Source organism: Lygodium microphyllum, chromosome 5, assembly GCF_053477565.2.
Source record: "Lygodium microphyllum isolate KBCC chromosome 5, Lygodium_microphyllum_v1.1.10, whole genome shotgun sequence".
Taxonomy (NCBI): Eukaryota; Viridiplantae; Streptophyta; class Polypodiopsida; order Schizaeales; family Lygodiaceae; genus Lygodium; species Lygodium microphyllum.
Window position 1 is genome coordinate 14851839 of NC_141139.1, and position 14009 is coordinate 14865847.

A 14009-nucleotide genomic window follows, 5' to 3' on the forward strand; every position below is an offset into this window, starting at 1 on the left:
GGCACTTGTAGCTCCTAGCATTGAGCGTATGCTTGGATTTAAGTAAAAACAACCAAAGGCCAAAAGGTCCAAACGCTGTCCTACAATCCCTTGACCCACAAGGTTTTAAACTTGAGTGATATTGCCATCACTCCTACTTTCCCATATATGCTTAAGAAAATCAAAGTTTTAGGAAGAACTATTTAGTGGGCTAAATCAACACTAGCGGAAATCGATATTCCTTGGGCAACCATTCCGCTGAAGCCCTCTTCCATGATATACCAAGTAAGGTCTCTAATTCTATGGATTGCCTGTTATTTTGTCATTACATCACCAATAAATTACCCTGAACTTATGCATTTGTGAAAACCCTCCAGCTCGTAAGGCGAGAACTAGTATACTACTGCTCCTTTTGTCTCAGTGAGTGATTTGAACTTGTATCAAGTTAGAGATGAGCTCCAAGCCATAATGGCGAATCATTATAGAGACTCCAACAGAGAGGATGCATATACATATACAATCGAAAAACTATTTGAAATTTAAGGAATAGTAAAAAGCACAATGTTCAATCTCCACCTTGAAATAATGGAAACCCAACACAGTTTTAGTTCTCTTGGGCATTTTTGCATTCACTCTAGCTAAGTGTCGAGTATATGAGAACTAATGAAACATCCTTTTTTCTCGTCTTATTACCCTATAACCATGTCTCCCAGACGGCCAAATATTTTCATTCAACCAGATTCTGCAACTATACAAATAAGGATTGCACTTCAGATGCACAAGTTTTATCTGGACACCTCTTTCTATGTCAATCAATATACAAACACATGACACTCTTTCTATGTCAATCAATATACAAACACATGAACAAGGAATTCAGTTGAGCCTGTATAACACAACAGAATCCACCCTTCCTGCTGTCAAATTATTCTTCAATCCCATGATGTTATACACCACCTTTACACTGCTTCATTACTCATCTCAATGACTGCAAATAATGACAGGCCATATAATACAAAAAACTGCAGAAGTGATTGAAGAGGATAAAGGCCTGTCGTTGTCATTTTGTTATTTGAGATAAAATAATCAATGCAAGAAAGATACTTGACACTCAGTGAGTTACGGTGCAGCTCACCAGCCAAGCAAAGACATACAGTGGACTACTAACTATTCTCACCTCTCCATGTAAATGCACAGAATTTTGTGCCGCAAAGGACCTCAAGAGTCCACACTATTCTTAAAGCCTAAAGTAGTAAGGCATTCTTCCTAAAATATATATACTTGGGCAAAAGAGAGCTTTATACATAAAAGTCCGATCTCTGCTCGAAAACATTCCGGATAAACATGCCATTTATCCTTCACCTACTTTGATGGTATTCATAGTTGTGCTGGACCCGGGTGATGATGGAGACAAACCAAAATGTCAAGGCAAGAGAGAAACCTATGCATCAGCTTCCAGTTTTGGCTTTTTCCTTCTCTGTTCAGAATCTGGGGATGACCCAGTTTCTTGGTTACTGAACTGCGAGAAACCTGTACCAAGTCTTGCCATCTGCGAAAGAATCACAAACGTAAAACACCAGTGTCTTCAATAAAGCAATCATTTGTTGCAGGTATCAAAAACATCACAGGAGGCAAATTGTACCATACCTGCCTAGAGTTTCCAACATCTCCACCAGGTTTTCCAAGGTCTATTTGAACAGATATTGTTGCTTGTGTGAGATCTACTCCTGAGCTCTGCAAAGCCCGAGTTATTGTATCTAGCAACCTAGCACAAAAGTATACAGTATGTCACGAGGCTGAAATCCTCATTGTAATAAAAACAAGATGAAATCGAGTCTATTATGTAGACCAATACACAAAGCCTGGTCGGTTGTGTAAATACCATTGCTTACAATCAACTTCCTATCCATAATGAGCCACTCACCCTTGAGAATACATGCTTGATATATTAATAACGCCGCCCTGTATGATAGGTGGTTCGTGTTGATTCACTGGAAGCTCACTTTTTGGCCCTACTACAGAACCATCAGCACTCAATATTTGTCTGCTTTCATCCTTTTCACTCTCCCTCAAGGAAGATTCAGTTTTCTGCATGTCAAGAGCTTGACTGGGCCTAAAAAGCTCGGCACTTTCATCAGGCCCCATGCGACTTTGATTGCTTGCTTCTGGAAGAGGAAAAGATCCTACCTCCACCTTATGATCGAAAGAGCCCTTGGCTTCTGCTGCAGCCTGCTCTTCTTGCTTGACCAAATGACCAAATATTGCATGTGCTTCGGATGTTCCTTGTGAGACGGATGAAAATACAGGAGCAGAAATTCTGTCAAAGGCAGGTTGAGCAATTGGCATTGGCTTGCTGAGTGCAGCTTTGCTCTCGTAACTGGAAGCACAAGCTTGGGGTCCTTGAGACATTCTATTTTGAAGTGCCAAAACCTGGCCCATGCCTGATGTGAAATCGGAGCCAGCCCCTTCATGTTCACAAGTTACTCTCAAGGGACTTGATTGGTTTTTGGTGAAGCCATTTGATTCAGGAACTTCCTTAGAGTCAAATGTTACAGCAGTAACTAGGGGGAGGTATGATGTGTTTGCTGTTGAATCTCGACATACAGAGTTCCTCTGCATAACAGACTGCATATGACAAACAGTAGCCTTCATATCGGTTCATGCCAGAAACATTTAGGCCACACCATCTTCTGAGTTAAAAACTGATGCTTACCGTATCCCAGGAACTAGATTTTGCTATTTCCTGTTGGCGTCCTTGCTCTGCAGTCTCAAACTTCTTTACTTTCTCTTGCAACATTTGAATGTATTCAATCACCTAGCAATCGTAAGGATACAATTCAAGGGACAGCATTTCAAGAACTGTCCAGAAAATTGCAAAAGATTACCACAAACCTCAAGTAAAAATGATGCTTTATCCCTTTTCTGATCAACATTAGGTAATAACTGCCGCAATGTTTGAAATCTGCGTACTTTAAAAAATCAACAGTTAGGATCATGCTGCTAGGAAATTTTTTAAGGCAATCTAAGATAGAGCACTACCTGTCATTTATTTTGCTTCGTCTACGTTGTTCGGTAGCTGAGTGCTTGGACCTTGGAGTAGCCCCTTTCAGATCATTATTCTTCCCTTCAAACTTTTGAGTTATGTCACCTGCAAATTAAAGCAGACATTAAACCTGCCACCAGGTAACTGGAATTTGCTAATCTGTGAAAATTACCATTTTGCAAGTTCAATTAAACCAGGTAGTTTGCATCAGGTAGTACCCATGCAAGTGAGCCTTACCACATAAATACTGTTAGTGTTTCTATACAGCAGCTCACAGCATATCCAACAAACATAAACAAACATCACATAGTAAAGGGAAAACTCCATACGACATGAAGGTGCTTATAAGAAGCATGCACAGTCCAACAGTTTCACATGTTTCATTATTCATAACTTATCTAGACAACTAGTGTGTTTTAAGCTAATAACAAACTAATGTATTTTAAGCAGATTATAACCCATCTAGATACAGCAGATAGAGAAACAAGTAACACTAATGTGTGCTAAAGTTGAGCCTTCATTAAGGCCCGTGTCAGGAACCAAGGATCAAGGATGGGTGTAACTGCTTCCATGTCAATGACACAGCTCACTATGGGACAATTGAGAGGCAATGACTCAGAAAAGGGGCTGCAAAGTTACGAAGCTTGGTCATAAACTAAATGCAAGAAGCAGTTAAGGATGGTGATTAAGCAGTATGGTGTGTCAAGTCACTCAAGTGCCAGTCAACAGGATCACATTGGCTGGCATCCATAGCCCTGTCATTTATGCACATCTTTCTAAACACTTCCCGCTTGTATATATCTTGCCTTCATCTGATGGAGCTTCAACAGAAATTCTCTCTCTCTCACACATGTACATATTACACTGCTGTATTCTGAAAATCCATAGCACACTTGTGGAACTGTTGCACATGGAATAAAGTCTAAGCTTCCCCTTGTGTTGGGAATAAAGGCTCACCGTGCGTTTGGCCGTGTTCGGGTGTGAACACACCCTTACACTTCTTGTACTTTATATATATTATCAAAACCTAAAAAGTGGTACACTAGTCTTTGTACGGAACATCAAGTGTGTCGTGCTCACTCTCCTCTCTACTGCTCTCTACTCTCTTTGTGTGTGTTATCCGTCCCATTCACTCTCAGCTCAGTAAAATCTCCGTCAAACTGGTATCAGAGCTCAAGGAGTGCACGCTTCTCGAAGCTAGACAACCTAGTCAAGCGACCTCAAGTGAGAGGTGTCCGCAGCAGTAGTCAGCATTCAGCGGGTGCAAGAGAGGCAGTCGGACCAACACGCGTAGCAAGTAGGGGACAGGTGGCAGCTTTGTCAGTGCCTGCTGCAAGCGACAGGCGACAGGTCAATGCAGGCTAAACGGGACCTGCACACAACCAAGACCAGGCGGCAGACGAGACGGGCTCAGCGGGCACTCCGACAGGACAGGCGGCGACCTGTTCAACAGGTCACCCGTGACCAAATGGGCCACGGGTCATGATTTGGCAGTCAACAGTCTTTTTTTCCCCCCAAATTTGTTCCCCTGCCACAACTGGGTGTTCGCTCACACATGCACAGTGTGCAAGCCTAACCTGAAAAATTGGGGCTTTTCCCAGATTTGGGGACTTTAATGCAAAACTGGACAATCTGACTCAAAAATTGCAAAATCTATGCACATTTGCCCAGGATATTTTGGGGCTTTTCACATTTTAGTGAATTTTTTTCAATTTCACTGAAATTCGTGCACACTGGACCTAAGAAAATTGGGGATTTTGCAAAATTTCATCAATTTGTGCAAATGCACCTGGGTACGTGTGTTGATGCAATCTGAATGGATTATCCTCTAAAATTTTGGGGCTTTTGATCAAAATTGTCAAATTTTTCCCGAGAATGCCTTTGGAGCAGAAATTGTAGTGAAATTTCGGGGATTTTCCATGTAACTCGTGGCTTGGTCTCTAAATGTGTCAAAATTTGCTTGAGTGCAACAAAAGACACCTTTTAATTCTGAAAATTTATTTGCAGATCCGAAATTTCTGCAATCTTGGGATTTTCATTGCTGGTTGGTACTTTTGTGTACCATGGTTACTTGTGTCACATTTGGGCTTGCCTTTGGTGACTAGTTAGTCAATTTGGGACTACAAATTATGGCTGGAAACAGTGACAGCAGTAATCTTTTGCACATTAAGAAGCTTGAGGGTGCACATAATTTTGCAATTCGGTAAAAACAATGCTACAATGTCTTGGTGCAGAAGAAACATGTAAAGCCCATCAAAACAAAGGGAATCAAACCAGAAGACATGGAACAAGACGAGTGGGATGACTTGGACAAGCTTGCTTGCTCTACCATTGAGCTCTCAGTGTCGGACAACTTGCTCTTTAACATTGAGAAGCTGAATTCAGCATATGCAATGTGGCGAAGGCTAGAAGAATTGTATGCTCAAAAAAGTGCAGCCAACAAGGTTTATTGGCTTAAAAATTTGATGGACTTTCGCATGAAAGAAGGTACAACCATGTCTATACATTTGAATGAGTTTAACTCAATTTTAAGTCAGCTGATTGCTTTGGATTTCCATATTGATGAAGAGTTCAAAGCTACTTTCTTGCTATGCACTTTGCCTGAAAGTTACGATAGTTTCAAGACAGCTTTGAGTAATTCAAATGCTCAGCTGTTATACTCTAATGTGGAGAGTTCTTTGCTGATGGAAGAACTCAATAGGCAGAATAACTCAGCAAACAAGTCTTCTAATGCATTACACAATAGAGACAGATTTCAACACAACAACAGTTCTGAAAACAATGCACGCAACAAATCTCATGGGAAAAATGTGGAGTGCCATCATTGTGGCAAAAAAGGGCACTACAAAACAGATTGCTTTCAATTGAAGAAAGAGAATGGCAAGAACCAAAACATTGAAGCCAATAAGGCTAAAAGCAAGAACAACCAACTTGCCAAAAAGAGCAATGTTAAAATAGAAGAGGTTAATGTAGTCACTCATGATAATGACAGTGATGGTGATGTACTTTTTGCTTCTTCTTTGAGTGCACATTCATTGACTGCAGATTCTGAGGATGATATGTACACTTGGATACTTGATTCAAGTGCGTCCTTTCATATCACACCACATCATGAGTGGTTCTCTAACTACAACGGTGGTGTACGTGGTATTGTCCACTTGTAGGATAACTATGCATGTAAAATTGCAGGCATTGGCGGTGTGAAACTTGAATTTTAACATGGCTCCGTGTTTGTTTTGCATAATGTGAGACATGTACCTCAACTCAAGAAGAGCTTGATAAGCACAGGGCAACTAGATGATGAAGGCTATCACACCACCTTTGGGGATAGCAAATGGAAAATCTGTAAGGGTTCTTGCATTGTTGCCAAGGGGTCCAAAAGTGATACATTGTATCATTTGCATGTATCTAGTGTGCATGACCATGTAGCCGCCATAAATGAGCAGCCACGTATTTCTTTGTGGCATAGCCAGTTGGGACACATGAGTCAATCTAGAATGAAAGTACTCTCTCGTTGGGTTATTTACCATCTTTGAGGTATGCTGATTTTGAGCAGTGCAATCATTGTATTTATGGTAAACATGCTCAAACGTTACACAAAAAATCTCTTTCTCTAAAGTCTTCATCCTTAGAGTTGATACATTCAGATGTATGTCAAATGCAAGAATTATCTTTAGGGGGGAATAAGTATTTCATTATCTTTGTCAATGATGCCACACGCAAAGTCTAGGTTTATCCAATCCGTAGGAAAGATGAGACCTTAGATAAATTTAAAAAATTTCCAACACTTCCTGAAAATCAAACCAACAAGACATTAAAATGCCTTCGCTCTAACAATGGTGGGAAATATGTGTCCAACGCCTTTCAAGACTTGTGTGACAACAAAGGGATTAAAAGGGAGCTTACTGCCTCTCATAATCCCCCCCAAAATGGTATTGCAAAGCGTATGAACAAGACCACTCAAGACAAGGTCCGTACAATGCTGTCACATGCTACTTTACTCCATGGATTTTGGGCAGAGGCTGTTATGACAGCCGTACACTTGGTTAATCAGTCACCAAACAGGTCTTTGGGGGGGGAGTCCCTCAAGAAGAGTGGTTGGGCAAGCCATCTTCGTATGCTCACTTGAGAGTGTTTGGCTACGAGGCATTTGTGCACATTTGCAAGGAAGAACGCAGCAAATGCAAACTTGAGCCAAAGTCATGTAAATGTATTTTTCTAGGATATGGTGATGAAGGTGAGATGGGGTATCGATTATGAGATCCTAAGAAAAAAAAAGTAGTATGCAGCAATGATGTTATCTTCCAGAAATATCGCATGCACAAACAACCCGAAAGAACAAATGAGGTCAAAAGGGTTGTATTCCGAGAGGATATACCAATAGGACAGCAAAGAATGCCCATTAGACAGCAGCAAATACCTGCTGTAAATGTCCTTGAAAATGCAGGAAATGATGTTGAAAATGATCAACAAGTCCATGATGTCCCACAAATTCAGTAAGAACATGTGTCTCTGAAACAACCTAAACTAGCTGTACAACATGCTAAACCTGCAGAACAACAAATTGTTAATGCAGATTTGCAAGTTGAACAGCCACCAAATCTTGACCACTAGGTCTGTAGGTCGACCAGAGTGCAAAAACAACCAGATAGATTTGTTCCTGGTGTAAACTATGTGGCTGATTATGTCATGTTAACAAATTGTGGTGAACCGTCATGCTTCCAAGAAGCAATGGACAGACAGGATAGTAAGAAATGGCAAAAAGCAATGCTATCAAAGATGGAATCCCTCATAAAGAAAGGCACTTGGGATTTGGTACATTTGCCAAAAGGATAAAAAGTGTTACCTTGCAAATAGGTTTACGAAATGAAAGTCACTTATGGTTTTTTGCCCAAGTACAAGGCACGCTTGGTTGCTAAAGGGTACAAGCAAGAACATGTAATTGATTTTGATTAAATATTTTCTTCTATAGTCAAAATGACTAATTTGCGAACCATCTTGGGCTTGGTTGCATCTGAGGACGTGGAACTCATACAGATGGATGTAAAAACCACCTTCTTACATGGTGATCTGCATGACGAGATCTATATGCAACAGCCTGATGGATTTGTTGCAACGAGAAAAGAGCACATGGTATGTAAACTCCACAAGAGTTTGTATGGGCTGAAGCAAGCACCATGAGAATGGTATCATAAATTTGATACATTCATGCAATCTCAGGGATTTCATCGTTCTCAAGTTGATCGCTGCTTATACACCAAGAAAACAGCAGATGGCAACCTTATTCTCTTGGTTTTGTAAGTGGATGACATATTGATTGCAAGCAAGGATGTTCGTGCCTTAGACTCCTTGAAGCAGAGTCTACAAAATAGCTTTGATATGAAAGATCTTGGTGAGGCAAATCACATTCTTGGCATGCGTATACTCAAAAGACAGATCAAGGGTCTTCTTTATTTGTCATGGCAAGAGTATGTCACGTGACCAGCCTTCCTTCTTGGAATGGGTGGTGACAACCTGATTTAAGAGTTGATCACAGCAATAAATAAATGCACATAAAATGAAATACACACTTTACCATAACATTCTTGGACAGTAGACACCCTGTTGGCCCCAAAATTGGTCCCCCTTGCGGCATTTCTTTAGCTTCAAAATTGGCGCCCCTTGCAGCATTTCTTTAGCTTTCATTCAATTGGAAGAAATACAACTTGAGATTCTTCAATCTCCTCCTGCTAACCAATTGCTCTTGCTGTCATAAATGTCCAACAAGCCTTTTGGGTCATTTGCCCCTTATTTCACCCAAGACTTCTTCTCCAATTTGACCCTTGGCTGGCCAAATGCTGCCCCAAATCAATTTGGGATGGGCTGGCTCCTAAAATCTCTTGATAATCTACCATTATCAACTGCTGATTTCAATCCCTTGAGCCTTCAATCTCTGGCACAGATCCCAAGGTGGCTGCTAAACCCTAATTTCTGCTGTGAATTAGGGTTTACTGCAGAAATTACAGATCAGCCCACCAAAAATGGCCGAGATCTCCTCCGAATGGCTGAGAATTGCTGAGAATGGCTGAGCATAGGCTGAAGGAGATGAGAGAATGTTGTAGAGAGAGAAAATTTTGAGATTTGTCGCGAAGAACTGAACAAAATCAGTTGCTGCCCTACTATACCAACCCCAAACAAATGCACCAACAACAATAGGAGCATCAGAGACTCTGATCTTCAGGAGAATGTGCATCAGCAGCAATTGTCAGCTTCCCAAGGTCAAGAATATGCAATCTCCATCACCATAATGGTCTCCAATGGCTGGGAATTGACCCCAAAAGCTGGCAGCAACAGTCCAACACCTCTTTCCAACAGTTCCGAAATGAAAAAACGAGATTTCCCTCTCCCTTCAGCCCTATTTAGCCTTTCCCCCACTTGCATGGGAAAGTTTTGCCAAGTGGCAGCTTTCTTAATCTATTTTCAACAATTTTCAGCCATTTAATTAATTTTCAAAATTAATTAATTCTGAAAATTAATTCAGCCCTTAATCCATGCCCAGAAAATTGACCTTGCCCATCCAAAAATTAATTGGCTAGGCCATTTGCAACCCAAACATGCATTAATTGACCCTTGGACAAGCATTAATCCATTAATTAATGCCTAGTCCCTAGTGTCACCACTGGCACTTAATGGCCAATTAATGGTCCTAGGGGCAAACTCACACCAAACTTCACCTAGAATCTAACAAGTGTAACTTGTTACAACTTTTGCCTTTGACACCCATCTTTTTCACAAGGTCCTTCGGCCTTCAACTGTGAAAAAGTAGCTTGCACCTCACATGTGCAACACATATGCATCTTTTAATTGCACATTTGATCGATCCTTTAATCAAATGTCAATTAAACATAAGCAAAGCATCAAATTTTCACATCCTCATGACATCACAAAAGTTCTAGAACGTTTCAATATGGAAGGGGAGAGAAACCATTAGTGTATCATTGCCTCTATATATGAAACTTAGTACAGATGATAGCCCTACATCAAATGATGGAAAGGCTGAAATGGCCAAGATACCCTATACTTCAATTGTTGGTAGCTTGATGTATGCTATGGTTGCTACATGTCGTGACATTGCATTTGCGATGGAAGTGGTTAGCAAATACATTGCATATGCTGGCAAAAAGCATTGGGAAGCAGTGATGAGTATCATGAGATACCTTAAGGGCACAAAGGATTTGTGTATCTATTTTGATAAGCAAAAGTCATCTGTTGTCGATTTTACAGATGTAGACTATGCTGGCCATCCGAACTGCAGGAAGTCTACTTCAGGATATGTATTCATGTTCACAGAAGGAGCAGTCTCTTAGATATCTAGACTGCAGAAGTGTGTTGCATTATCTACTACAGAGGCACAATATATGGCTACCACGAAGGCATGCAAAGAGGCTTTATGGCTTTCACGTCTGGTGAAAGAGCTTGATATTACAAAGGTTCCTATCCTCCACTATGACAATCATAGTGCTATCATGCTAGCACAGAACCCTTTCTTTCACGCAAAGACAAAGCACATACAGGTGAAGTATCACTTTATCAGAGATGTACTTGACAGCAAGGGCATTGAGCTTGTCAAGGTACATACAGATGATAACTCTGCAAACCTTCTCACGAAGGGTCTCCCAACCAAGCAGTTTGCTCATTGTCGTCAGATGATGGGGATTGGATAGTATATGTGTATTTCAACTTTGTACATACATAGACTTAGATGTTTCTTTTCTCTCCCGTCAAGCACGTTGCCTTTAAGTTGGAGGTTATTGGGAATAAAGGCTCACCGTGCCTTTTACAGTGTTTGGATGTGAGCACACCCTTACACTTCTTGTACTTTATATATATTATCAAAACCTAAAATGTGGTACACTAGTCTTTAACTGAGCATCAAGTGTGTCATGCTCACTCTCCTCTCTACTACTCTCTACTCTCTTTGCATGTGTTATCTGTTGCATTCACTCTCAGCTCAGCAAAATCTCCGTCACCTTGTGGGATGGTGAAACTTGGCAATACAGTGTTTGAATGAAAATGGCAGCACTCATTTTGTTCACCAAAAATTTGGGCTGCTCCCCATGGCCAAGCATGAGCAGGTCTAATGAAAGAAAGTTTACCAATCTTCAAAGAACGTTGGCAACAATGAAAATGACCTTGGGGCTTATTTCAGCCATAGTTGTTGCAAACTACTGAGAAACTCACATCTTTGAAGACTAGTAATGATCACATTTTGTATAGAGGCTGCCAAAGGAAAAAAACATAAAACTGATCAAAACATTGTAGCACTGAAGACTGGGAGAACTTGGCATTCTTCTAGTGATTGGCTTTTTTTAACCTTTTCCTTTGCATTCCTAATGCTGGACACCTCAGGTTTGCAGGTGGTTTGTGGATCAAGGCATCACAAACAGGATTGCTAGTGGTTAATCGTGGCTGAACAGACCTTTATCCTGGATATAACAACCGGAGTATTCCTCAGACATTTGGCATGAAGTGCGGGATTGCACATTGTACTTCAATACAAAGTGGATATGCTATTGGGCAGTTGTTCCCCCTTTAGATAGCACACATCACTAGGAGAATCATTTTGCATTTCTGGCTTTGGATTCTCCTATCTCTTTCAAGTGGTGCACATAAAATTGTCATATTCTAATATATAAGTAGGAGGATCATTCCCATCTTTAGATTCTCCTCTCTTTTGAGTGAGGATTTTAGGAGGTGTGTCTTAAATCAGAAAAGCTTGTGATTGAGCAATGAATCAAAGGGCTAAAGATTGACAAGTGAGGGATGAAGCTAGTAAATAGAATTTTCCTTTTCTTTTTTGGTATAAGGATTCCTATCCCAAGCTAATGGTTGCACCACATACACAATAGGCTAGTAGCCATCTTCTATGAACGTATATATCTATTTGTGTAGGTGTACACATGAGGAGAATACCTTAGGGTTTACAAAGGGAACACAAAGCATGTAGGAGCTCAACCAAAACAACTGCACTCAAAGAGAAACTCAAAAAAACTTAACAGAAAAGTGTAGAGTGAAGGTATAACTCAATGAACTGAATAAAATAATATATGTTCAAAGAATAAAGAAAAAATCAAACTGCTCTCTCTCTCTCTCTCTCTCTCTCTCTCTCTCTCTCTCTCTCTCTCTCTCTCTCTCTCTCTCTCTCTCTCTATATATATATATATATATATGTGTGTGTGTGTGTGTGTGTGTGTGTGTGTGTGTGTGTGTGTGTAGAGGAGAGAGCTAAGTTTAGGGAGTCAATGGAGACAGCCTTCAGATGATCCCAAAGCAGCACACCAACAAAGCTCAAATGTGAAAGGATGCTATCACAGCTAGAGAAGAAGAAAATGCAGCTGTAGCAGTCTCAAGATGTGGGCATCAGCAAACGCAGACTCTAAAGGAGAAAATGAAGTTGTATGGATAATCCTGGAAGCGGGCAGGAGCATGAACAGGTGAAAACACAGCAGACTATCTCAATGATGACATCGGTTGTTCTGATGCTGGAAACGCTATACAGAAGGCTCCAAACAGGTCACCCGCAGCCTGGACAGGTCACGTCCACAGGGCAATGGCTGGGCAGCAGCTATACAGCAGAAGGGTGGCTTGCTGGACAGCAACCACAGCTGTTCTAGGGGCAGCAGCAAGTTTGGTAGCAGGTGGAGCAGCTGGTAGTAGGTGGACAGCAAGGGTGAAGGTGCAGCTGATGGTTGTGGGGATATGCAAGGTGGCTGGACAGATCCCTATTTATAGGCACATGAGCCAACCAATTGTCTAGGGTAGCAACGAGGCACTCTCAGGCAGCATGAATATGCACAAAATACAATGGGTGAGCACAAAGAGCCCAAAGAGAGTTGACCTCCGAGAATGGGTCTTGGGTGTAGCTATCCACCAATGTTGATGATGTGGGCAGCAATAGAGGAAGCAAAACATAGTCCTCCAGGTAGCAAGATGTCATTAAACACTCCGGGGCAGTAAAATGCAGCTATGTTGGCTCAAATGCAACCTAGTCAATGGCAACAATAAAGAGCTGTCACCCTCTTTGCTATTGTAAATGCAACCTGCACAGAAGAAAACAGACAGCAGCATGAAGATGATGACATGGCTGGGCAGCAGGTGATGGGCCAAAGATGCTGCTGATGGCTCCTCCAAGCAAGGTAGGTGGCAGCTCCAGGAGGCTGATGACCACCTCTAGCAGGCAGGGCAGCAACCATGCTATGTGACAACTCCAGGCAGGGGGGCAACACCTGCAAGCAGTGGATGGCAGCACACTGAATGCAGGTGGCAACCAACAAGATAGAGGCAGCCGCCACCTGAAGTGGAAGAAAGATGATGGCAAAATGAGGGAATAATCAAAGAGAGTGTAGGACAGCCCACAACATGTCCTTTGTCAGAAGATTTTTGGGCATTTGTCTCACCACCAAATAAATATATTTTCTTATGTGGTTCTTTCTTGGGGCTGTTTTTGTGGAGTTAAACTGGGCCCAAATGCATGATAATTTATCTACCATTAAGCCATTAATTTTACTTGCTCAACACCCCCTCTCAAGCCCAAAAAGTTGCCTAAGTGGGCACAGAGTATATAACTCTACCCTCAAGTACTCAAACCGTTCCACCCCAAAGAGACCCAAGGCATCAGACCTAGGGTGTCAAGATGGACTGCCCAACAGCCTACTAAGTTCCAAGAGGTGCTGGATATCTTCTTTAGGATACCCCAAGTGAATGGGTCTTATGTTTTCTTTTGGAAATAAATTACTCAAGGTAGGATCCCTTGTAAAGGACGGTCATGTGGAAAAGGTGTCTAACAACGTAAAGCTGCCAAGGCAAAGGGGATAGTTGAATGTGGCAACAGAGATAGGAACCCCCTTGCACCATTAAACCGATACCACACAAAGATAAGTATGCCCATGTGCAAGTGCCATTCCTAACAACAAAGCAGCATGTTGCAAAGAGCCAATCACTTGTGGAT

The 14009-nt window shown here is 41.4% G+C and overlaps 1 protein-coding gene across 2 annotated transcripts in view; it reads right to left on the reverse strand.

Annotated features, from left to right (window-relative positions):
- Nucleotides 1-1013: 1013 nt before the first annotated feature.
- The window catches only part of LOC148035524 (uncharacterized), a 38248-nt gene continuing 25252 nt past the window's right edge, over nt 1014-14009 (reverse strand). For both annotated transcript variants that reach the window (XM_087677478.1, XM_087677477.1), the window contains exons 6-11: nt 3019-3127; nt 2872-2941; nt 2693-2794; nt 1904-2604; nt 1627-1744; nt 1014-1528 (exon numbers count right to left, since the gene is read on the reverse strand). In XM_087677478.1, coding sequence (XP_087533604.1) covers nt 1421-1528; nt 1627-1744; nt 1904-2604; nt 2693-2794; nt 2872-2941; nt 3019-3127 — 1208 coding nt within the window. In that variant the 3' untranslated portion in view covers nt 1014-1420. The remainder of the gene's footprint in view (nt 1529-1626; nt 1745-1903; nt 2605-2692; nt 2795-2871; nt 2942-3018; nt 3128-14009) is intronic.